Genomic DNA, 27,569 nt, shown 5'->3' on the forward strand with positions numbered 1-27,569 from the left:
CCCCCCCCCCTTGCTCACTAGGTTGCAAGCAAATGTATAAGCTCTGAAAGAGTAGTGCAGACAAAGGTCAAAGAAACAGAGAAAGTAGTTTAGCATATGGGTTGAAAAGATGAAAGTTTTTTGTCTAAAATAACTATAATAAACATTTCTTCTGTACGAAATAGTCTCATTTTAGTTTATTTGTTACTGCATATAGAATAATGCAAAGCCTTATGAGGGATAAATAAGCAGATGACCAAAGAGCAAATAGCTACACTGTTTGACCTTTTTTACTATGTTCCTCTTTACTAAACCTGCAGATATCAAGGACACAAAGAAAACACTTAAAAAGTATGTTTCAGGTTAAAACAACAGAAAAGCTTTCTGGGTATTTTCATAATTTATCAAATTCCTAAGTGGAAAGACAGGTGTACTTTTAAAAGGGGGGATAAAGTGTTTCTTATTAGCATTGCCTATTACAGTACAGGAGACAGCGGATTGAAAAACCAGATGTTGCTTTGCTGTTTAGCTTCCACTTGACTTCAGCCTGCTACCTATGACAACCAACAAGACACAGACCTTTAATCATTCAGCAATAAAGAATATGGTACGATTGCTGCTTTGTGTTTTCTTAATAAAACACTGATCTAAGAATCATAAATGCTTTACTAGACAAAGGGATGCAGGCATAGGATATTATTTAATGGCAAATATAATAAAACATACCAATATTACTTAGAGAGGTCTTGTTTAAAGAACATGTGCATAAAAGCTTTATACTCTCTGTTCAAGATACATACATTGTTTGACTGGAAACCTTTTTTAACAAATATGACCAGATACTGACATTTTAATGAGTGAAACTTTAATGAAGAATGTTATTTCCCCCAAAAAGTAACAGGGTCAGTTTTCCCAAAAGTGAAATATTTATTTTTTGCTGGATAATAGACAATTATACCACCAATTATTCGGGTGCTTAACTGGCAAGATTTCTAGATTTGAGTTCATAGGTCTGCACACCCACTAACGCCATTATGAGGGATCCAAATCTACCAATTAGATTTTCCTTTGGAACAGAAGATCCTGGCACATGTGAAGATTAGTGGGAACACCCAAAACTCCCATAGAGAATGGGGAACTATGGTAGTGGGATCTTGCTGTAGGAGTATACAAGACAGAGAGGTAAGAAGGGAGTGTCTAAGTCCACCAGGTTCCATATACTGTATTTGTAAAATATCAATATTGGCCTACACTGACCCTAAAATGTTAGCAAACTAACTGGTCATAGGAAAGGCTCTCATCAAATATAACTAGCATTGTATGTGGGACTGCAGTGAATGTTAGCCCTGTTAATTGTGAAGCCAAACACTGAGGTTTAATCCAAACAAAAATAGCTCATATTGTCAATGAAATCCAGCTCACATCTGCATTCTGCTTTTCTACCCTTCACCGCCGACTGCGAGTAACTGTCTACATTCAAAAGAGCAGATAGTTGTGGATGGTACCATGATGGCATTCACTATGGGGCAGAGAAACCATCCTGTTTTTGTGGTTTCATGTACGGTCCCTGATGATGTGTGACTGTTTAACAGAGGAGAGCTTACTTCACTATAGGAAATTAAACTACATAAGCAGCTTACTTTGCTAAAGGGAATTCAACTTGCCTTCTGTACTAAAAATGCTGTCACCATATCACAGCCCACACACTGACATCCTAGGCTGCCTGTGGTTCTAAACAGTGCAGTCAAAAAAGAAGGCTTAGCAAGGTGTTTATTGTTAAAAAAAAAAAAACACAGTCTTACTGTCTGCAATCCCTGACAAAGACTACATTACAAAACTGCTTATTTAGGGATATTGTCATACATTAGGTGAAGTTGTTAAAACTTGAAAAGACCTTTTACATGCCTATTAGCTTTCATCAGTAAAAGCTATCATTTGAGGTTTACAAATACATGTGACTACATTGTTCTATGCCAAAGGTTAAAGAAGAACTCCAGTCTGAACAAAAACTATAGTTTCTAATAGAGCTGTTTCGAACCAAGCAACAATGTTGCCCTGAGTTTTAAGGCTGGAAAGACTGGTAATTTACTGATCAGACTAAAGAACCCCTATTTTAGATTACGGCCAGTCAATCTGACAACTATAACATGCTGAGATAGAAAAGCAACTTATTGAAGATGCCCAAATGTGTACGCAGACAGGCTTAACGACACCACTTACGGCAAGTCATTTGTTGTTTTAGCTAAAATTGTATTGGGGCTGTTTTATGTGGTCAGTCTATATGCAAGTAGCACTTAGTGTTCTTCTTTATAATAATCACCTTCCTCCAGCAATTTGTTAAAAATAAGTTGAATCTTGAAACCTCAGCTGTAGACATCTCATTTTTCACTAGTGATTATATAGTACGACATGCTTACTGGAAAGATTTCATAAAATTTACATAATAACAATTTGAGGCAACACAAAAACTGCTATATATTGATATCTTAAAAACAGCAACTACCAACTAAAGTGCCACATTATAATTATCTAATTTTCTATGCTCATGCCACGTTGCTGCAAACCAACATTTTAAAATATATAAGAAAGCCACATAATGTGACACTGCTAAGAATAAAGTTACAGTAATTGGAAATAGAATGCTCAGAATTTTGTTTTGGTTGCCTTTTTTAGTTCAGTGCTCAAAGAATGTGATGCAGAAGAAGAGGAAAATCAGATAAAAGTCAAGGAGACATAATATTGATCCTTGCTGTCTGGTGGTCTAAAATGAACATATATTGATTTAAATATTTGAGACACTTACAGGAGGGCCACGGGGTCCTATGACAGACATGCCCGGTTCTCCTGGAGCGCCCTGCAGAAAGACAGTAGATAGAAAGGAAAAGAATGAGAAAAATATAGAGATAGAGGAAAGTCACAAAAGGCAAGGAGGATTCAGAAGGATAGTGTATGAAATATTATTTAAAACGGGTACAAGGAGTAATACCCTACTTAGAACAGCTATCAGGTTTTCATTGCTGTCACCCTCTCTATATGTCCTGGTGACCATTGTCAGTGGAACAAAGAGTGATGGAGAATCCTATGTTTTACAGTTGTCACCAGAACAGGAAGTGAGGGAACATTTACCAACAGGAGAAAAGCAGGGGTCACTGGCACTCCAGTATGCTGAACAATACGCCTATATCATACTGATACTGAGCATGGCCAATAAAGGCGTATTGATCAGCATACTGGAGTGCCAGTGACCTCTTCTTTTCTGATATAGAGTGGCGTCATCTGTTCGTCACTGCAGCACCCACCTATTCCAAAAGGCACTTACCGGTCAGGAGTGCAATGGGACTTGGACATGAATCTGACATTTACCAATAGGGACATCTGTTCTAGCGATATCTGTCTAAGAGCGGATTTCCCCTCGCCATAGCGAGATTTACTCTCATTGCCAATAGAGATTTCTTCTAAGTAGGCTATACACAGTGCAAGTTTGTTACGGTTGATGAACCGGCCATAATTCGCACAGTGGGAGCCCCTGTCAGCACCCTTCCACCTGGCATCCCTCAAGCAGCTGATTGAAGGCGCAAACTGGAAAATGCTCAACTGAACAGAGCTTGCAGCCAATCAGAGCTTGCAGCCAATCAGAGCTTGCAGCCTAGTAAGCGTTGATCGAGGAATCTGTTATATTTTCTTTATACAGCACAAGGTTGAACAAAGAAAATGTAGCCCGCGTATACCCAGCTTTACTTTCTGCTATGTCTTCTGGACAGCAAGTGAAGGGAAATCTAGCCAGAAGAACACACAGAGCCAAAAATTAAATAAAAAAAGGCAACCCTTAACTACCCAAAAAAAAAGTGGTTTTATAAAAAAGGCTTTGGAATACATTTGATTGTAATTTTAAGGTCAGTGGAATGATCAAAGAAAGTAGTAGAGTTATTTTCACTTCAGAGATCCAATCATGTGCAAGAAAAAGTCCTATAATAAAGAAGTAGAGCTATGTTCACTTCAGTGATCCAATCATGTGGAAGAAAAAGTCCTGCTTTTTTTGCATATCAGTGAACATTCATAGTGAACACAGCTTAAACTAATTTATCAAGTTCAGTTGCTACTCCTTTAATTAATCAATCCCAGAGGATTAAGCTTCCAAGGTGATGCCAAACATGCTGTAAAAATGAATATCCATTTGAGTGAAAAATGTTCTGCACAGTTAGCTTTCATATCGGCATAACAACTGGCAGTAATAGGAACGCACCAGCTGTGTATCAAAAAGTGAATTAACATGCTGAGTGAATATGATATGCTTTTTCCTTTCCAGGTTATCAGTTCACCCTTGTGTACATCCAACTTAATTGTGGCCCTAGACTTACCAATTCTATACTGCCTCCATCGACGCTGCTTCCATCTTTTTCCAGGTTTGGTGTCTTTAGCCATCTTGATTGGCCAGGCCAGGATAACTTAACGCCCCAGCACAGAATCATGTTAAGACTGTACACTGAGCTACGCAAACACACATGATTCAGTGTACATGCAGAAAAAAATGCTGACAGGCAGGGAGAAGCTTTCATGACAGAGGAGACCTACAGAAGAGGCATTCTGCTTTAAATTGATCTGATAAATTTGAGTGTTTTAAGCGATACAAAATATGTAACACAAATTCACATAAAAGTTTGAAAAGTTGAATTCTAACATATGTCTGCCTGAAAACGTGTACTCTACAAAAACATTTTTGCTAATTGTTGCCAACCACCAGGCTAAGGTAAGGTGACACATTTTTTTAAAAATAAAATCCAGAGACATTTTTAAATGTTCCCCGGGAACATAAAATAAAACCTTTTTTTTTTTATAATACTACTCACCTGATTCCTGGATCCAACAAGCGCAGCCTCCCGTCTCCCACGCTGTTAGAAGTTGCATACAGCGTGTGCTGGTTACTACTTAAACCGGCGCACACAGTGTGCAGCATCTGAGACGATACGCTATTAGCGTAGCGGGAGTGATGCAAAATGCGCAGCCGCCTTCCCCGCTATGCTAGTAGCATATCTTCTCAGAAGCTGCACAATGCACGTGCCAGTTTAAGTAGTAACCAGCACACGCTGTATGCAACTTCTAACAGCATGGGAGACTGGAGGCCGCGCTTGTTGGTGGATCCAGGAATCAGGTGAGTATTAGAAGAAAAAAAGTTTTATTTTATGTTCTATTCTTAGTTCTATAATGGCATTGTAGTATTTTCAGGTGGAATACAGCTTCATAACATATCAGCTAGGGAACTACAAGTCCCAGCATGCCCTCATTGCCCCTGTACAACAACCAGATATTGCCGTTCCCTGGGTGATATGTGTGTGTGGGAGGCGGGGGTGTACAGGGACAATGATGGCATGCTTGGACTTGTAGTTCCTTAGCTGATATATATGTGTGTGGGGTACAGTTCTAGTGGATGTTTATATAATAAGGGGGGGGTGGCGAAAAAAATGTTCTGCCGCGGGTGCCCATAACTCTGGTTACGCCACTGGTCTGTATAACACACAAGTGGCAATGTTTCAAGGTGACATCAGGGAACATTTTTATAAAAGATAAGATGCAGTATTTTAGAGGTAGAAAAAAAACCTCATTTTATTGTGGCATACTACTACCATGATAACCTGATCAGTCCACATGGATCATAAGACGTCCAAACAAGACTTTTTATGGAGGTGCTTGTATTTTAACTGCAGAAACTTAGCAGCATCAGACATCTGGATACAATAGTTAAAGTGAACCTGGGCTCCATTTTAAACTTTTAAAAGTAAAAGTCCTGTCTAAGAACATCCTCCATAAAATGTCTGCTATTAGTTTTATTAGTTAGAAATGTTTTTTACATGCTACTGTCTGATTTAGTTTTACTTTGTTACTGGAGCCTGACTAGCCCTGACTTCATGGCTAAGTTCCACCAACTATAGCCCCCCTGTCCAATAACAATACCCTTACTGGCAACTGAAGCAGTCTCACTGGACAGTGGAATGGCAATTGGGAGTGTCATTGGACAGTGAAATGGCAGTTGGCAGTCTCATTGGACAGTGAAATGGCAGTTGGCAGTCTCATTGGACAGTGAAATGGCAGTTGGCAGTCTCATTGGACAGTGAAATGGCAGTTGGCAGTCTCATTGATCAGTGAAATGGCAGTTGGTAGTCTCATTGGACAGTGAAATGGCCGTTATCAGTCTCATTGGACAGTGAAATGCATTTGGCAGTCTCATTGGACAGTGTAATGGCAGTAAGGGCCTGTTCACATGAGATCAGGTCCTGATCAGGTCCTGATCAGGTGCGGATCTGCAGACTGATGCAGTGCGTTTTTGCCACGTTTCGGCCGCGTTTTTGGATGCGTTTGCGTTTCCGGACCGGACAAAATGTGACATGCAGTATTTTTTCTGTCGTAAGCTGAACGGACTGCGCACGTGAGAACTGGAGCCCATAAAACACATAGGGATACATTGGGATGCATTTTGAGTGCAGCAGCGTACGGAGCCGGTCAGCACACAAAACGGACGTCATGTGAACAGGCCCTAAGGCAGAGAGTAGCACATGAGAAACATTTCTAACTTATTAAAGTAATAGCAGGCATTTTATAGAGTTTACTTTCAGACAGGACTTTTATTTTTAAAATGCTTATTCTATCTACACAGTGGGGGGAATTCTTAAAAACTGGAGCAGACAAAATCTGGAGCAGTTGTCCATACTAACCAACCAGTGTCTCTGTAACATAACACCAACTATATGGGGAGTAATAACCAAATATGCTGCAAACAAGCAGCATTTCAAGGTACAAGGCACTACATATGGGGCTGAAAAGCTCTGTCGCTTTGTGATCTGGTAGTAAAGACCTTTTTGCCAACTACTGATACCCTGCTGTTTAGAATAAACCTGTCCTCAGGGACAATTAAATTAAGAAGCCTTATCATCAATAGCAGGACTCATAAGGTGCCTTAACATACCTTTGGCTTAAGCCACAGTTTGGCTTATCTAATGGTTCTGCACTGAACCCCTAGAGGCATCAAGCATATGTTACATGCAAATATGTTTCTCCAAGTCCAGCCAAAATGTTTTATGTAATTGTGGATAGGTTGGAGAAGGGTTAGAGCATCTGTCATGCCTTTTTTGATGTCTGTAGCTACACTGCCCTCACTTCCCAGGACAGTAAATAGAGACAAAGACAAATAGATTGGAGGAAGGTTAGAAAGTATCACAATGCTTTTTGTTGTGCTACTTCATGTTCCAGTGACAACCATACCCTTCATTTCTTGTACAGACATTAAGGGGCCATAGAGCAAGGGAAACAATTTCAATGGGGCCACATTTAGACAAGACTTTTAATTCTTCTCTAACCAAACTAAAAACATGGCTGGAATTAGACGTTAGGGCCACTTTTAGGGAAAAAAAATCAGTATTTCAATAAATAGGCCTTGGATTAAAGGATATGAGGTAAGCTGGTGTTCTGATTACTCAAAACGCAGCTATAAACAGGCACCATTCCATGGTGTTACCAATTATGTTATCTAAAAGACACGTTCACTTTACAGTTGTTTAGTAAATCATGAGAAAACACTGCAACTCTCAGACCAGCCTGTGTATTCAGAACCATTACCAGATCAATAACCAAGAAGAACTTACTTCCATCCTGCCAATGTAAAACACAATAGGGTCCAGCATGTGCTATAGCATTTATCTGCATATCAATGCAACAAGCTGTGGAACATTTATGATGCACCTCCTGAAATGTCAATATGATTGGGTGAAAATGCTGAACTAGTACAGAATACAGATAATTTCATAGGCCCTGTGGCAACATGTGCACAGTGTGGACTATCGCAGTCAATCAGAACATCTGACAGTACTTCCATGGGATGTAAGCTAATGCTCACTCAATGGCAGTCAATGACAAGGGTCACATCTGTAATCTCTCATACATCTTCATTCTGGTACTAAGAAACCTGGAAACAGAGCTGCCTGTATACACAGAGAGGCATTCCACAGACAGAGACGTGGAAGACATCATCAGGATGTGGTTTCACAGATTTATTGTCTAAGACAAACCATACTGCTTTTGATTTACGTGAAAGCAATAACACCACATGTCAGTTTTTTGTGGCTTAAGTAGGTTACAATACTGGATCAAAAAAAAAGCCCAGGGCACAAAATTATTTGTCGAACAAACCGGGGGGCTCAGACTTTCTATATTCTATTACCCTGGCATGGCATCTTATTATATCAGTTATTATAGATACTATAGATATTAATAGTCATGTTACAGCATCCTGCCATATCATGTTTTGTATACTATAGCACCAGGAAAACAATTTGTCTGTGACCCAGTATGTTTATACAAAATCTAATCAAATATTGCAATAACTGGTATCTTTATAAAGTGAGGACAGAGGCTTACCTAGGGAACAAAGGGCCCTGGTGCAAAAAAAAACAAAACACAAACCCCCCAATCCACATCCCCTGTAGCAACCACAAAACAAATTGGAAAAATATAATTGCTGTATAAAGTACTGCTGAGATTTGTAGTCCTCTATAGATAGTCCCATTCTGCATTGCTGTATAGCACTACAAATGCCAGCTGTACTTTATACAGCATGCCCATCATTTGGGCTACAAAAAATAATGATTTTATTTAATAACTTGCCTTCACCTCTTCTGGCGGGGGAGGCTGCAGAAAAACACACCAGTCCATCTCAGACAGCGCGCCCGTATACTCAGACGGCTGCTTGCTTGGTCCTCACGGGCCCAGGGCTGCCCCCTGAAGTGTCTGCCATTTTTTTTATTCTTGGCTCTCTCATTATCCGGCGGCCAGTGGGCCGCCGGATAATGATCATCCGACACTCCCGGCGCAGAGATGAGGGGGCCGGCTGGCTGCCAGATACCAATGTGGTCATCGGACACTCCTGGCGCAGAGATGGCCCCCCGAGGCTGTGTTAGATCAGATACTCACTCCTAACCCCCATAAGACAGCCTGTTAGACTAGTGTTCTTTCACTTGTGCTTTGACATTAGAGAAAGGGGAATGAGTGACATGTTCCTCCATACCTGGAAGTACCAAGTATTTTCTTCTCTAGTACGGATGGCTGAATAGAGTGTTGGGTGAGTGAAGGAAAGGTAACTATGGAACCAATTTAGAACAGAGCGTGGATATGGATATTTGCTCTCCATTATACCCTCCAACATTACTCAATATCACAGCCTACAGTCCATTCAAAAAATGCAGGCCTGTTCCTTTGCCCTGCTTTTGGTAAAACATAAGTTTGCATTAAGCTGAATTCTTACATATACCTGCCTATGTCTGAGAGAGGAAGATGTGTCAGTTGCAGCCATGAAAGCACTTCAAGCCAGAACCTTTCAGTCAAATGAAAGACATTAATAAGTTTGTAGGCTGCTTCCCATTTCCTACATGTGTCAAAACATGTTAGTGTTCAACAGCACCCATCAATGCCAGTAAAAGGATGGACTGGTCCTTGTTCCTGAGGTTTTAACTGCAATAACATTTCTTTCCAGAAAGAATGACAGATTTAATTGAGTTCTGCATCATATCTAGGGGGATAAAATGACCATACCTCTGTCACAAAACCATGATAATCTACTAAGGCATCAGTGTGGACATTTCAACGTATATATACAGCCTGGATGCAGGAATTTCCTGGTTTAAAGAATGCAGCCTACCACTGCAAAGCACGTTATGCATCAGTGATGTTACTAGTATTTATTGACCTGACATTCAAAATATTGTTTCAGCTTTCACAATAGCTTCACATATTGTGTGTCTGTGCAGGCATATTAGTGGAAGTGTGTGCTGTCCTTCCTAAATGAGTACAGACAAACAGATAAGTGATTTAAGCTTTATCTAGTCTTTTCAGTGATTTACTTGCCCTCTGGTTAAACAAAACCGTAATGGCTTGTAACAGGACCTAGGGTTATATCTTCACAAAATCCCTCTTAACAGAAGTCTTGTGCCAATCTTAAGTGCAGTAATGAGGTGATGCTGTAAGAGGTGTAAGATGGTTCTCTTCAAAACCAGACACAGGTTATCAGGGTTTCCTTATTATAGGCCAGGAAGTAACAAATCTGAAGAATTAAAAACATGTGACAGCCTGAACAGTGGGGTTAAAGGCATTCCAATACCTAGAAATCCAAGCACTTGCAAATAATTGCTGCAATTTCTAAATAAAGCCTGCAACTGTGAGATGCTGGATTTGTATAGTTTATAGTTCTTAAACCTTTAGAGACATATTTTGAGGACCCGGGTGTTTGGTCAAAATGAAAGATGTCCAGTGTCATTTAGAAATGTGTGCCTAGTTACTGTCCGCATGAGAACATGAAAAACACAGCTATGGTGGTCTATTTAACAATCCAAACAATAATTATTACTGTGTGTAATCTTATTTTCTTATAGCTATGTTCTTAGCTCCCAACTGTCCCTCATTTGGAGGGACTTTCCTTCTTTTGCAACTAAATGCCTCTGTCCCTTTTTCCTCTTCAGCTGTATTTCTTTTTGGTCTGATGTATGCAAAAAAAAAATGCATATTTTAACCATCAAAACTGTTTTAATGAATTTTTTTTCCCATCCAACCTGTTAACACTTGCATTTCTTCTTTAGAGCTGGCAATATAATTGAAAAGTAGTGGTGATGAGAAACACTCAATTGTTCAGCCAATTATTTTCTGCATTTTAATTCACACACCCATGCTGTGTCCCACCCATGCTGTGTTCCCATGGGTGTGTGTGTGAATTAGGTTTGTATAACTGGGGACACAGCATAGGTGTGTTTTTTGCCTGCATATTTTGCGCTAAATGGTGTCCCTCCCTTTGCATCTCCAAAAGGGAAATATGTTTTTTGTTTTGTTTTTTTAACTCTGATCCTTGTACAACTGTGTGTAGCATATACAGGGGGATCTTGAAGATCATGATACCCACCAGTGGTAGAACTACCACCATAACAGTGAAAGCAGTTGATATGGACTTTTTCCATAAGCCTTTTTCAATATTGCAGCCAAACATTGCCTGCAACACTGAGAAGGTTAGTGATGTTGCCTGCTTATAAATGCATCCTGTGCATACTTCATACTTTGAAAAAATTACTAGCAGCAGTTAGTATAAACAATATATTCAGTTTTACATAGGTTGCCTTGCCATGACCATGGAGTTCTGGCTTACCCCTAACTTGTGTGTCATCAGGTTATCTGTTGTGTCGATTAACTGCATAATTGATTAAATGTGGTGAAAAGTTTTATTCACTCATTAACTGCCTATTAAAAATAATATATTTGCTGTCGTAAAAGGCCTTATAAATTGACCAACTACAATTTTAACAGCACACAGCAGAACACCAGATAGTAAATGATAAGTTGCTAATAGATATTAGTTTTAACATTTTTCAGAGCGTTTAGAGATTTAGGGCTGCTCGCACATTTTGAGTTGCCCTGCATTTTACTGCACAGGTTCAACGCAGGTCACTGAAAGAACACATAAAAAACAAAACTGCGCTGCAAAAAAAGGCAAACACGCTGAACTTTATCGCAGCACACTGGATGCCACTGCAAGTCGCCCCATGGCAGCACACCATGCAGCTTTGCAGGGACCTGAATGGAGTCAACACATTGTACACTTCACATAAAAACAAAAAAATGTAAATAATGACAACTCCAGCAGTGTGCGATACAATCTGGAGCTGCTGCAACACACTAGCATGTCTGCTATATCGTAACATTTTAGCAGATGGGATAGTGTGAACGGGTCCTAATAAATTTGAATTGCAGAGGTGTACATGTTTATGCAACTGTACTGCCATTGATCAATAAAGGCTAATTGTTATTTTGGACATTAGAATGATTATTTAATAGGAATTTTGTTTTATTTACATTTTTTTTTAAATCCATTAAAAAAAAGAATACAATCATCAGCTTCATAATTTGAAGGGTGTTTTAGTTTGTATAGAATATACTGCATCTTGTCAACTACAACAAAAACGTGAAGAGTCCCTACAGTATATGGGCCAATTTCGTCAAAAGTTGCTACAGATTCTAGCACGACTTTCAGTAACCAGATAGCGCCAGGGGGCTAGTGTAAATGGGTTAAAATTGCATTGTTTAGCAAAATACTAGAATTCTTTGATTCAGCATTGCTTTAAAAAATTAAATGATCCCTTCATCACAGCCTTACAGTAAAATGACGAGACAACCGGAGAGAATAACCAGAATAATATTTGTGGTTGTCGATTCAGATATTCACAGGCAGATTTCTTATATATGCTCATCATCACTGAGAGATTTGCCTCCTAAATGGGCAGGCGAAAATCCCAGATACTTTTTTTTGGTTTACCTTTTAAATTGTAACTGAAATTTTTGCTGGACTGTTTAAGTGAAATAATAAGGGATCTGCAGGCAATATTAACAGGTAATAAAACTATGTTACAGGGATTTTTCAGAAAAGCAAAAACCTCTGTAGCAATGCCAGTGACTACTGCATCATACTGCATGTACATTTTTTTTATTTTACCTATAGTTACACTTTAAATATTATTTAGATCATATATTTTAAAGCATATGCAAATCGTATTGTTAGGAAATACATGAGGTGGTGCAATACAGGCGGACAAGCTCTGCTCTGTGTCTGAACATCGCAGAAACGTCTGAGCTGTCTGCCTTTATAACCAGTCATTCGGTGCTGCAATGTGTATTGTTCATGGTTTACAAGACTGACAATACAAACTGCACTTGTGGTGAGGATTTCTGGTTAGTATAAAGTTTTCAACACTTGTGTGGGTGTTTACAAGCAAATAATTTTAACAGGCAATAGCCAGGCCATGTGGCTCCTAGGGCCAGGACTGTCTGGTGGCACCAAACGTTTTGTGCTGCAATTAATCCTAAATAACAACATGTTTAGGATGGCAGTTATTAAGGAAAGCTGGCTCTTTTATCAAAGAAAGGGGAGTGGGGGAAGCAGGGACGAAAGAGGACTCATTTTGTTGTTTTTGTTTCAAGTAAACAGTTTCCAGATGGCTAAACTTGTGGTTAGAGGGTATTTTTTGGGAAAGGAGGAGCTGACTCACCTTCTCTCCAAGCTGACCTTTTAATCCCTGGATCATTTACATCATCCGCAGGCACATACAAAAGGGCAAGAGGCAAGATCAGGAAAATTTAAAAGGAAAAGGAAGGGAAAAAAGAGAGAATGTAAACCTTATAGGGATAGAGGAATAATTAGTATTATCTATAAAACATGCAACATTATTGAAACTGAGGGTTAAAGAGACTCACTTTGCCCATTCAGGGTAAATAACAGTCTCTTGCAAGCCCAGCACAGATCCACTTATACTCAACTATGCCCTGCTCCCTGCCACCTGTTCTTGTATTGGAGCTGGGAATTCAAAACCTGTGTTGTGTTGGAGCTTTCAAATGATTGATAATGTAACCCCCTCTCTTTAGTTATGGCATGTGGGCCTGGCAATTACAATTTTGCATTTATGAGACTGAAGCTGGCCATAAATATTAGATGACCACTGAACATGCATACATGCTCAAACCAACACAACAGGTGCAAATGCCAGACAGTGAACAGACACAGTGATCTTAAAAGGAACATGTGCACAAACTATGCGTACTAAAGTATTTACATATTCTGAACACACATTAAAGGCACTGTAAAACATACCCTCATTCACCTTTGTAGTGATATGCATTGTGGAAAAATTAATTTTCAAATTTCACAAAGCAGACACTGAAATCTTAGCTTTTCCCTATTACTTTCTATTGCACCAGACTCTTGGCAGTCTGTCAGCCCTATAATATAAATAATTTGTCTTTGTTTTGAAAATTAATTCCTTCATAGTACAAGCAGCTAGAGGAGGTCAGTGGTGGCTTGTTTCCAAGCTCTTTTTATTGTTAAAATATTACATACTTTTGTTCATAGTATGGGGAAGAGGTGCAGTTTAAAGCTCAATTCCTGGCAGATATAAAACCTCTATGAATAGAGTGAGAAAGAGTTACAAACCAGGTCAGGTTATTTTTTTTTTGTCATCAGTGTTCCCTTGGAGCAGATATCCCTGTTAGAAGATATATTCTCACCTCTGTTTGGTGACAACTCAAACTCTGGATATCCCCTCACTTACAGTGACAATAGTAACTAGGACAAACTGAGGAGTGAATCTCCCAACTGCGGACCCGGACATCAATAAAAACTTAGCACATTCTACCCAAAACTAAAAACAAAGTTTTACTTTTACATACACTTAAGTCCATTTATATACTGTATTTATAAAAAAAATTGTCTGGTTCTAGTGAATAAAAATATGTCATGTGCAGGGTCACATTGCAATCCATTGTATTAAATAAATGTAATTCCATCAAATCACTCATTAAGCTTGGCCCATAACCAGTACCTTTCAGTGGAATTGCATGTGTTCCTCACACACACACATAGAAATGTGTGATGCAGATGTGACCTAGGCACTGGCCTTCTGGCATAATATCATGTGACTTATTCCTAGTGTTCATTACTTAGGCACAAATTAGAAATGTTGGCCCATTCTTTGTTTACCAAATGTTTATATCAACTGAAACTGATTTAATGCAGGTGACAGGATTAGCTGAACTAAGAATGCCAATTAAATCTATTTGACAGGCCTGCAAACACAGACAAAATCAGTGTGATGTCAACATTAGGGTAAGGGTAACCACTTTGGTTCAAAAAGGCTGCACTACCATCAGTGCATTACCTTTTGAAATGTGAAGTCATTTAAGTCTATCATAATAGGACAGTGTGTCTTTCAGACAAGACAGGGGATACATTCAATGAAACATATACATAAATATAAGGTGAGCATCTATCATGCTGCATGCTTTTCATCCTCTGAAAACACAATTAACTTGTTCAGTGATTATTGTGCTGGTGACAACTGGTTTACAGTGGAGCTGCAACCAACAGATCGATTAATCGATAATAATGAAGAATGAGAATTGTTGTCAACTATTCTCTTTATCGATTAGTTGGTTAGATCCCCTAGTGCTCTCCTCCATGCTGGGGGGAAGGCACAGCAAGCAGTGGGCAGGTGCAGTAGCCAGCCTGCTATTGGCTATTGCAATTTGAAATGGCCACTAGCAGGCTGGCCATTGCACCAGCCCACTACCTGCTGTATTTTCACCGAGCAGCTGTCTGCGGAATCTTGCCACTGGCAGCTGTCATTCCCTGGCTGATGCTATTCAAGCACCATGTGCTTACAATGCAATTATTAAAGAAATGTTATAGGTGAGAAAAAAATATTTTCGGTTTCGGCCTGACAAATTCTACTTCTGGAAGTGCGTTGCAGTGCCATCCATTTCAATGGCACCCCAAACACGCCCCCCACCCACAGTGTGATCACCTGCACTGGAATGCACGATACTGCAATTGAAAAAAATTGTGCATGCAGTTTTATTCTGAAGTAAACTTTATGTTTGTAACACTGCATTTGTGTATTTTATTTTAAATTAAGGATGGTATTTGTTTAATTTTTTTATCCGATTACAAAATAAAATACCAATATTAAAAAAAACAATGAGCCAACTAATCGATTATGAAAATAATCATTAGTTGCAGCCCTAGTTTACAATACAGATGAGCTGTGATGACTTTGAACCACAATTAAACACAAAGTGGTTAAACTGCTTGACCAATACATGCCAAATCTGTCTTACAAAATGTGCCTTGGTACCAGCATAAATGTGGCCATAAAAGATTAAAGCTGTGTAGGTGTTTTTTTTTTATTTTTTTTTACAAAAGTTGCCAAGTGGGAATCCTCTTACAGAACCACCTAACTAGGACATGTAGCCCTGGAAATAAAAACTTTGCAGATAACATGTTATGTCTAAGCATGTACACATGTAGGTAAAAACTAAACTGACTGATAATTGTAGCGTAAGCATGACATTTTTTTTGTGCTAGAATTTTATAAATATCCGAGTAACCTCATCCACACATATTTAAACCTAACTAGCTAATTATGTGTTATCTGATTGTACCAGTTCTGGAACATGTAAAGCCAATTAATTATTTTTAAACCCTTGTTCAATCAAAAAAACATGATGCATTCAATTCCTTATTTCAAATATATAGTTGAAACCAGTGTTAAAATCTGGGACAAATCAGACCACACATGTACTACAGCCGTTATTTACTATGGTTACAATCCTTTTATGTAAAGGTTTTACCACTGTTGCCCTCAATATCATGGATTTTGGCAAGCAATAAACACAGCATGAAATATTTGAATTGTTGACTGAATACATCATACAATTTAGCAATAATGATATCATAAGAAACACCAGCATGGATTTATGAAAGGCCGTTCTTGTCAGACCAACCTGTCAACATTTTATGAGGAAGTGAGTAGGAATTTAGATAAAGAAATGCCAGTGAATGTCGTTTATCTGGATTTTGCTAAGGCATTCAACACTATCTCATACACATTTATTTACAAAATGAGGTCTACTGGTGTAGAAGAAATTGTATGTACATGGATAGAAAATTGGTTACACAAATGTTTCCAGAGAGTAGTGATAAATGACTTTCTAAATGGATTAAGGTTGTGAGACATGTGCCCCAGGTCTCTGCCGTGAGGCCAATGCTGTTTAACTGGTTTATTAACCCCTTCATGACTGAGGCCCTTTTTTCCATTTTTGCACCCATGTTATATTCCACATTTTAGGCCTGAACTGATGTTGGAACTAAGAGTTTAATTTCTGTGTTTGATGTTGATACCAAATTATGCAGGCAAATCAATTCAGCAAAGGAAGACCTAGATAATATAGGGGGGCAGCTACATTGCAATTGAGGTTCAATATTGTAAAATGTAAAGATAGGCACTTGTGCTCTAAAATTATTTAGGCAACATTCACTTTCGGATGGACTCCTCTTGATGAATCTGTGATAGCAAAGGATTTCAGGGTCCTTGAAGATCACATTGGTCACTGTCAGAATAGCTGAACAGGGCCAGCAGCTCATTGACTGCACGCTTTGTCCGTTTGTCCGAAGATTTTCCAAATGGCTCCTTCGATCAGCTGAACGAGGGATCCTGACTGAAGGGTTAATCAAGAACCAGCTGAAATTCGCACAGCGTAAGGCGAGTTTAAGCCTTCATGATTGAAAGAACTGAAATAGAATGAATGAAAAGGGTAGGCTAGGGACAGTAAAGTTTGGGGAAAAAGAGCAAGATGTTGCTGGTTGTCCCCAAGCCAGGAAATGAGGTGGGCTCCATCTGATTTGCTGCAGGCTGTATGACACACTGTGTGAAGCTCACAGTGTTCAGAGAGATCAAATTAAGCAATTCCAGTCCTGGAGAGGAGGCTGTACAACTGAACAATAATAAAGGTAAGGGTGGAGTTCAAATTTAAAGCCAAAATAATGATTTTACTGAAAGCAAAATTACCTTGAATCCATTAAATCATCATTTTTGTGTCTCATCACCTTGTAAGAACAACTGTCTTAGTGTTACCGAAGCAAAATGTTAATTTTATTAGGCAGATGACCCGCACAAGCCAAAAACTGTAGAATTAATTGAGTCAAAGTTACTGTTAGTAATATGTCAGATCCTATAATGACTAAAATAATGTTATACTTAGATTTTGGCCGGGAAGGGTTTATATTAATTAAAATGACAAACTTAAAATAACAAGCTGCTAAGAAATAAAATATTCCAGTACAGCACGAATATGGAACACTGAAATATTTTGTTGCAATAAAAGCCAAATTTAATTATCAGATATGAATATCCGGACCTAGTTCTGATTTTGCCAGAGATAAATCAAAAGTCTGGCTGGAGAATGTAGGTTTTCTTTCACATTCACCCATGTTTTCTCATGTTTAGTAGGAAATATGCTTTCTTTAGCAGTGGGGTCCCCGATGCCTGTCTATATCTCCAGCCTACTATAAAAGTTCATGACACCAGTATTAAGGAAAAGTCAACATGTTTTCCCTCGTTCCCAAGGAAGAGAAGGCATTTTGATGCGGGTCTCAATTTCCTCATTGTGATGGTGGGATTCGGACAAGTAAATTAAGCCTAATGCGGTTCAGAGGGTTATCCTTCACAAAGACGCACATTACATGCCGCTAAAGAAAACAGCAAGTTCCAACCACTACCTAACATAAAACATGAGCGTTACGTTTCCTATTACCAGTCATGTAAAAGTGTCAGCTTTTTTCAGGATGTTTTATGGTAAAGCTTGTATTATATGCTATGCAAGTTGGATAATTCAAAGGAAAATTCCAAAAGCCACAGTGAACATAGGATACCAAAACAAGCTAACATTCAAAACTGCAAGCATCATGTTACTAGGGAGGGCTGGCAAGGGGAGCAGTGGGGAATTGGCCTCCTTGGCCCACATAGTCTCCACATATGTGGCCCCAACATAACAATACATGTCCTCTAATGCCTTAGTCTGTGAATTTACCTGTGATTATTATTTGCATAAAGCACTTTTAAAATTACTAAGTAGCTTTGCAGGTTTCCCCATAATTAAAGGCATACATAACGCCAGTTATTTTATGGTCATGTCTCCAAGGGTACAATTCCCATTTTCCAATTAAACAGATGGTATAGTGGTGTTGCTAATCACAACCAAGGACATGTGCCTGTATTTTTTATCTTGCCATAAGACATGAGATGGGATTTGATTGGTTTTTGTTGAAAACAATAAAACGTTTACCTATAACCCAACTGACTTTTCCAATGAAATTAGCTAAATTCATTCCAGGTGCATCAAAACAAAAGGCCACAAGGTCCTAAAGTTAATGTTCATTAGAAATTAGAAAAGTCTGTCCTCTGCCAGCATGCTATAGAGAAGTACCTTTGCCCTCTATGTGGAAGCAGTGGTTTTTCTGCAGAGGTCTGGCATGCCACTGCTGAGTTAGACCTATATCTCTGAAATTAATAAAGCTCATGCCCATGATTGAACAGTTCTCTATAGCATGCTGGCAGAGGACAGGCTTTTCTACTTAAGTTGATACTGCGCTCTAAAGAAAACAAACGGTAAGACTTTAAACATATTTTTTTTGTTGCACCTGGAATATATTTAAATTGAAGCTTCATTCAGGCTTTATTTCAGTTTCTATACATCAGGCCCACTGTATCATTCAGAATCCATATAAAATGTAAGCGTTCGATCCAACGACTCCAATACAGATTTAATGAATGTAAGCATGTAATGAGCTCCTGTGTATGTTAGCAGCTAGTTTGAATATTGCCAGCCCTCCCTTGAACATGTGCAATTTCACAGCCTCCACACAGAATGATGCAAAGACTATAACTCACCATCCGTCCTGGCATTCCGAGACCACCTTTATCACCCTGATGATCAATAGAAATCACGTGAGCTTTCACAATTCATATTCTAGCTGGGTGAATTGTGCAGAAATATGAAGGAAACAAAAGATTTCTGCATAACTGTTTTGATATTTGCTAAACCAACCTACCTGACATATAACACATTAAGATTTTAACATACATAAAGTTATGGCATTATAGTAATACTGGATATATGCATGAAGAGGTAGTTTCCACTTTTGTCCTACATTTTACCACTGTATCTCATGATCATGTTTCCCCTTGCAATACTTTGTTATAACTAAGGGCCTAGTTAACTATAACTAAGGGGTCTAGATAAAGGCTAAGAAGGTGAAAAATGATTCAGACCTATACCCAAGTATGGGTATGAGTACTTCAATGCATGTTGTTGGATGTTGATGCTACACACCATGTTCTTCCACTTCTCAGACTGTCTTATATACTGTACGTCTACAGCCCTGTTCTGATGTGTACCACCACAGTAATAGCCCAATTCCTTACTAAAATGTTTTTTTTTTTTTTAAGCATGTAATTTTTATTGAGTTTTTATTGCAGATACATATGAAAAAGACATCATAGTAACCCGGTACATGCACAGTATATTAGGGATCAGGTGTTATACACGGTTACCAATTTATGCAGGTCAACAAAGAAGATAAACAACTATGACATCCTCAAAAGGTCATTATAGCCACCATTTAACAAACCATAAACTAAGTGGTAGTTCACAAAGAGAGAGAAGAGAACATTCACGTAGACAAACATATAATGCGTCATCGTAGGGTTCGAAAGGGCCTATTGTAGGAGTGCACCAGAGAGGGGTGGATCAACATTGAAGATGGGACAATGGGACAATCTGTATGTCAAGGATCGAGGCACGTCGGACATTGGAATATAACAAGAAAAGAGAACAGGTTCTCCACCATCTTGGTTCACAAGTAATCAGCGCAGCAGCGCAGTACCCGGTGGGAGGGTATCGATAGCAATGGGATTATAAGACATCTAAAGCTCCCAAGGAGCCGTCTAATTTGGCTATATCGTACCATTTGGAGGATCGGAAGGGCAGCATAATGTCCCTAAGTTGATCTAGGGACAGTGTTGTGGTGAGGAAAGTTGACCATGTATGAAAAAATTGCCCTGTTCTTTTTTCATTATGTAGGGAATCAGATTTGTCCAAGAGCATGAGCCTATGAAGGGTGTTGGACAATTCCATCACCGTTGGGATGGCAGGGAGCAGCCAATTGGTGAGGATGGTTTTCTTGGAAGCCAACAAGCAAAGATGTTCCCAGCGGGAAATTGGAGGGACAGTCATCAAGGGATCTTGGGGTACATCATGCAGTAAACATAGGGATGGTAGGGGTTCCCTCTCCTCTCCTCACCAGAGTTCATATAGTCCACAACCCGTTGCCAGAGAGTAGCTATCTTAGGGCAAGACCACATCAGGTGAATTAAGTCAGGGTGGTGAATGTTACATTTGGGACAGTGCTGCAGCCATTCAGGTGAAGCGGACGTAGGAACGAAATTAAAGGCGTAGTAGGCTCGGTGGAACAATTTAAATTGGAGTTCACGCCAGGATTCACATATGACATGTTTCCTGATTTGCTGCCACCCCTTCAGGATACTAGCATATGTGTCTTCCAGGGATTGGCCTATAAGCTGGGCCCACAATTGTACAAAGGGTGGTATGAAACTATCTGGTTGTTGATGACTATCCCGAAGGATAAGGTAAAGATTAGACAGGCATAGCCTGGAGGTTGCGGGGGTCATTATTTGTTGGTAGGCTTGAGGGGAGGAGGTGCAGCCTGGTGGGGGATAGTGGGTGCGTAGGAAGTGCGAGATCTGGGCATATTGTAGGAAGTGGGATGGAGCAATGTGATATTTAGAGATCAGGTCATTGAAGGTCATGCAGTCTCCGTGGGGCGTGAGTACATCTTGTAGAGTATTAATGCCTAATGTGGACCATGTCTTGAAGACCAGGGAGTCAGCCCCCATGGGGAAGGCCGGGGAAGATGCTATAGGCATCCACGGGGAGATAGTGCCCGGCATGTGGAACAGCTTTCTGACTTCCCTCCATGCGATTACTGTGTCCTTTATGAGGACATGTGCTTTCAAGTGAGGAGGCAGGGAGTGTAGGGAGGAGTGAAGGGTGCCAAAAATGTTTTTATAACGAAGATGTATATTTCATGTCCTGAAATGACCTAATATGATCTATTTTAAATGTTAAAACTTACACAATAGTAGTGCCTTTACATCTAATGTATTTGAATAGAATATATTGTTTAAAATTGTGTTTTGTGCATTTGTATATAGCATGCTTGTCTATCTCTATATCTCGGCACCACATGGTCTTAATTCTTCCTTAATTGTCTATGTACAACAGTGTACAAATCACATGTAACAACTAACAGACGTTTATTCTTTGAAATCAATGTGCCTTCAGGGATGTCTTTTTTGCTTATTTTCTATGGTTGCCTGTATAAAGATTAGTTATGGGCTATGTGGGACAATATCAACCAGAGATTTAATTTGGCCGCACACTACATAACAGTAATGTCACCAGAAATGTCACATGTCACTTAGACTAGTCAGGATATGTAGGGTTTAATGAACAAGCAACAATGCATTTTCTATGACAGAAAAGTAAACCCGGGGTGATCATCACCAAAATCTACTGGCTGGAATTCATACTGTTCAAGTGTACAAACCATTCAGAAAAATTATGCTTGAAAAATAATTGATCACTACAGAAAATAATAATTTGTCACAAAATAATTTCCTGTGCATTGTCAACTTTACTCATAGGAACATAATTTCCTTCATGATTTTTGGGAGGCTAGAGATGAATAAGCCCACCAACATCCATCAAAGACTGAAAAATCAAGGTTTCAATTGGCTTACACAGCATGATCTATAAAGCAAAACTGTTTTAAATAACCTCTGAGAACTTGTGAGGCCTAGTGGGATGTTACCCACAGCTGACATATCAGAGACTTATTAATGGTCTATTTTACCGAGATGCGTTTAGTACAGCGACAGCTTTCCTTACATCATTTCTAACACATTTCTGTATCAATGTAATTTTATTTATTGAGGATGACATTCATTCATGCTACATTCTTAAAGGAAGAGAAAAGCATCAGTTAAAAGCTTGGAACACTGAAGAGAGTTTTCTAAAAAATCCATGTTTACTACTTATACTAACTCTCAGACATTACAGCATTAGAGAACACTTTGCGTTTGAAAACAGACAGGGCTCCAGACATATGCAGAGAAGTGGAAAGACAGAAACAGATCAGAGAAAATAGGATAAGAGTTCAGGCAGGAAAATTAAAATATTTGGGGGTCATATAAATAAAGGTTTAGGAAAACATACAAAGACATCAAGGTTTGAGATACCAGATGTAGTGTGGATTTTATATATTAAAATATAATTTAAAGTGGAAGTGTTTTTTTTTTTCGTTTTGGCTGGAGAAGGGAAGGACAACCTCTGTTTTTTCTAATTATTCTCTGTATTCCCTTACTTTCTGTTTTAGTAACAGCAGTAGAGCAAAAAAACAAGTTTTAAAAATAAATTTAAAAAAAAAAGAAAGATCCCCTTTACTATTTTAAGGAAGTGAAAATAAAGTAGTCTTTTTGTCCCTCTGTGTCTCATGTATTCACCCTCAAGCATCCCAGGTGGCCTTGATTATCTATTTATAATGCATGATGTGTCATTGTAGTAAAAGCTTGAAACAAAAACACAGTAACATATTTTAATATTGCCATAAAACAAAGGCACAGCGCCCAGACTATCTGAAGAATCTCTTTATTAAATAGAATAGATAAAATCAATGATCATACTCACAAAAGTACATCAGGCTGAGCATAAAACCTGTGAAATTTCGTTCCAGCAGGAGCTGGCTGAACGGACAGCACTTGGACTATTTACTACAGAACCTGTGTATGCACCCCTGCTGAAACGAAATGTCGGAGGTTTTATGCTCAGCCTGATGTACTTTTGTGAGTATGAGCATTGATTTCTTTCTATTCTATTTAATTAAGCGATCCTTCACATAGAGTGGGTGCTCTGTGCCTTTGTTGTACGGTTCTATCTAAAGGTTCCCTGGTCCTTATTGAGGAGCAGCACTCTGTGTGATGGGTGATTTCTAGATGGTGAAGATCGTTAGCTACAACTTGTGCCGGGAATGGAATTTATTTTAATATTGTATTATATTACACACATTGCTCTGTGGCATGACATTTATGAATACTATATGATGTTTATAAAAGTAAAACTTTACATTTCCCAAAACTATATAATTACAAGGCAAACATGCGTCTGTGATCTGCGGTGTTCCTTGGACTACACAAAGCAGCCAGTTGATTTTCATAGAGATTTAATGGGGTAAGTGCAGTGCTGCATTCTTGGAGAATTCACACTGCAATTTTTAATAACTTATCCATGTAACAGAAAAAGGCCATGTCTTACAGTTCTTTGTGGAGGAGGTAGAAGTAATAGGCAGGTATGTACATAACCCCACTTCACACTCCTATACCCCCTTTCTGGTAGCCATGATAATGCACATTTCCCAGGCCAGTGAATAAGGGAGGGGTTTTCTTTTTTAGCCATCCTCTTAAAGTAGCAGCCTTATCCTGAACCGTACTTAGATCGTTATGGACAAAGCAGGGGGCTGGCATGCTCATGGATCTCTTGCTGTGGGAATACCGGCATGTATTAGAGCTGAAACAATGCTTGTGCTAAATAACTTTCATATACAGTATATGACATATAATATGAGGTGATTGATGGTGTGCCCACATATTAACATCCAAGAAATTCAATTAACCCTCTATACACCTTTACATGTGTGCAAACATTTGCATAACAACACGGATTCTTAATATTTAAAAGTTACAACAGAAACACTGATGCCCTTTAAGTCTGTTTACTCAGCAGCTCAGTTCTCTCTGCTCCCTTCTGCAAACAGTGACTCAGCAGTCTTCCAATAAAATAATCCTGCAATAAAATGATAAATGCACACTTTTTTTCTTTTATGAAGTGTGCATTTATTATTCTTTTTCTAAAAGGTGGACTTTGCCTTTAAGTGACTTTAGTCCTTCTGTTGTAAACTTTGAGGATGAGTTGCGCCAGAGTGCCTTCAGTTACAGGAGTTAGTAAGGGCTTGGTTTACTGCTTTTTAGGAATAAGTAAATATCTGAATGTCCATAGCCAGACCACATTTGTTTGCCCAGTTGTAGTGATTCAGTGAGGTACATTTTAATTTACTGCATTTCCCTTTATCTTGTCAAAAACTATTTACAATTATTTATTTTACTATTCTACAGTCGGACATTAGTGTGCTAATGTAGTACATTTTCCTGTAGCATCCATTATTTCAAAGTAAAGGAAGAGAATGAATGTCTCATGTCAGAACCTAATTTATCTAGAATGTTCCAGTATGATGTTCAAGCAGAACTCGTGCATTGCTTTGATAACATTGTATTAATTGTTCCTACGCTTGAAATTGGCTGCCCATCAAAGCATTACACACTTGTAAAAACACAGACATGCAATGAGTGAATGACAATTTCTGAAACAAAAACAAAACATAAAATAATGGAAGTCCAGGATACCAGCATGTTCCTTCTGATGAGATACTTTCCACCATTCCTGGACAAGAACATCTGGCTAGCTTTGCATACATCTTTGCAACCCTTTCGTGCCACTTAATGTTTTCCTGTTTGTTGTTCTCTGTTCTTTAATGTAGCAATACAGGCATGACAACCGTTTAAACAAACAGGTTATTTTCTCTGATGCATTTATGTTAACAAGTTTGTTGTCCCGTTGGGGCTTTTTATTAACATGTCATGCTCCAAGTTAGAGTTCCAAGTTATACAGGCATTTGATATTCAGACCAGTAAACTGCTTCCTTTTCTCATAAAAGCATGTTTAACGGGATGTTACAAGTCTGTAAAATTGTAAAAACATTGTATCCGTCCACCCTCAATGATAATTGAAATGTGGAGGTTATCTTGCGATAATAGTTACCCAAGTAAAAGACAAAATGATAAATTAATCTGAAAGAATATGATGGAGTTCTAAATGAATCAGGAAATCTTACTTCCTCCACACAGATAATGTAATTGTGTATTATTTTGCCATTCATGAGTTAATATAAGATCTTGTGTGTATGTGGATACAGTATTATCTGCAAACAGAAAAACACACATATATAGAAAATCATTTTCTGTTCAGCAAGTTGATTTTCCATCACAATAAATCTCATCATGGAGATTTAGGTGTCATTCTTAAGTGTTTTCCTATGTGTCCCTGACCCATTACTTAGACTGAAACTGGTCATACACTGATATATATATTTTTCATTCAAACAGCAGGTGTGCCACAATATCCAAACAGTGATGACAGCTAATTGGTTGCTGTCTCTGTTTGCTCTAACAGTTTCTGACTGGCTCCTTCAATTCTCTGATCAAAGAATGCCAGATAAAAGGTGTCGACAGGGCTACCCACTGAACGAATTTGAGCTGGTTCATCAAGAATCATTCACACAGTGTATGGCCAGCTTAACTCTTAAATTGACTCTAAAGCGTAATCCTCCTCTCTCCTAAACCCTAAAATGTTGCCTAATTATCCATTAGGACTTAGACTTTATCTAAAGCCAACAATTTTGTTTTGTTTAAGGCAGAGTAGGGAAGGGTTAAAACTCATAATACTATATTATTTGCTGCCTGTGTTCCACTGTGGAGATTTCCCTTAACTTCCTGTCCTGGAAGCCCAACAGGAAATATAAGGAAATCTCTCCAAAGTGAACAGAATTCCCATCTTAGACAGCTGGTATTGGAACAGGTGTCCCCACTGGTGGATTTAATTTCACTTGTTCTGATAACAACTCTAAATTATTGGATTTCTCATCCCTTTTTTTCTCAGGTCACCAGGACAATTAGAGAGGAGGATCTCTCCAGTGGGGACACATAGACAGTAATGAAAACTGACAGAGGGTCATACTTTTCCCACTCCATGAAAAAATGTTGCCTTTACATTAGGGATGCACTGATACAAGCATCGGTATCGGCCGCGATACCGAGTATTTGCATGGGTACTCATACTCGTGCAAATGCTCTGATGTCTAAAACGAGTACCTGTGTCCGTCATCTTCCACCGCCGCACACAGCACACAGGACCGCGTCTGCATTCATGCAAGATGGCCGCGAACTCCTTCTCCACGGGCGAACGGCCGAAACCAGACTCCGCCTTCAATTCCTCTGTCCTCACTCGTGATTGGTGGGGAAGCCTGTCAATCATCCAATTGACCAATCAGCGTGAGAAGAGGCAATTCCTCTGTCCTCACTCGTGATTGGTGGGGAAGCCTGTCAATCATCCAATCGGCCAATCAGCGTAAGAAGAGGCCGGCATTGACAGATGACTAGGCTGTGACACGAGGGGATGAAGCAGACGGAGACGACGGAGAAGAAGGTTAGCAGCACTGCTGGGGTTGGGCACAGGATGGGGGGTGGGCACAGGATGGCCTCAAACATTATATTTGCCTTCTGTAGGTTTATACATTTTAAAAAAATGCACTACTGCTTGCTATTCTTTTTAACTAAGCCTTGTATCCCCATATGGTGGAAAATGGATGAGGCTGAGCACATGTCAAGGCCCGAACACTGTAGTGCATAATGCATACATATAGTGTGGAACAGTTATATTTATTTCTGCATACCTGGCTGTATATTACATTTTTTAATGTATAATATACAGCCAGGTATGCAGAATTAGATATAACTGTGCCACACTACAGGTGTGGGCTGGGGACAGGATGGCATAAAAAAAGTTATATCTGCCCTTTAAGAAAAAGTATCGGTAATTGGTATCGGCGAGTACGAAAAAAAAGTATCGGTACTCGTACTCAGACCCAAAAAAGTGGTATCGGTGCATCCCTACTTTACATAGATGTTAAGCTCCTTAAAGTAACATCTCTCTGCAAGTCAAGTCTTCAACTCTGCCCATTCCACAGTCATTACCTTTCTGCTCAATCATCCATTGTCATTGGGGCAGTGCAGACTATAAGGTCACAGCCACAGATGGTTTATAAGCAGCATGTGTGGTCTTCATAGGGGAATTGCTTATCTGATTGAACTAAGTTGGATGGTGTTAAAATGCGCCCCAGGTCCATTGATGGGGCAGTGCAGGGCAAAAAGTGTACAAAAACCATTGTGCTGCTTTAAAATCGGTCTATGGGGTACCCCTCCATATTACTAAAT

At 39.1% G+C, this 27,569-nt stretch overlaps 1 protein-coding gene across 1 annotated transcript in view; it reads right to left on the minus strand.

Annotated features, from left to right (window-relative positions):
• Positions 1-27,569, minus strand: part of COL13A1 (collagen type XIII alpha 1 chain) — a 232,837-nt gene that overhangs the window by 122,372 nt on the left and 82,896 nt on the right. The window contains exons 6-8 of the mRNA XM_018561268.1: positions 19,278-19,313; positions 13,047-13,073; positions 2,783-2,833 (exon numbers count right to left, since the gene is read on the minus strand). Coding sequence (XP_018416770.1) covers positions 2,783-2,833; positions 13,047-13,073; positions 19,278-19,313 — 114 coding nt within the window. The remainder of the gene's footprint in view (positions 1-2,782; positions 2,834-13,046; positions 13,074-19,277; positions 19,314-27,569) is intronic.

The sequence above is a fragment of the Nanorana parkeri genome, unplaced genomic scaffold (assembly GCF_000935625.1).
Source record: "Nanorana parkeri isolate BGI_ZX_2015 unplaced genomic scaffold, ASM93562v1 scaffold512, whole genome shotgun sequence".
Classification (NCBI taxonomy): Eukaryota; Metazoa; Chordata; class Amphibia; order Anura; family Dicroglossidae; genus Nanorana; species Nanorana parkeri.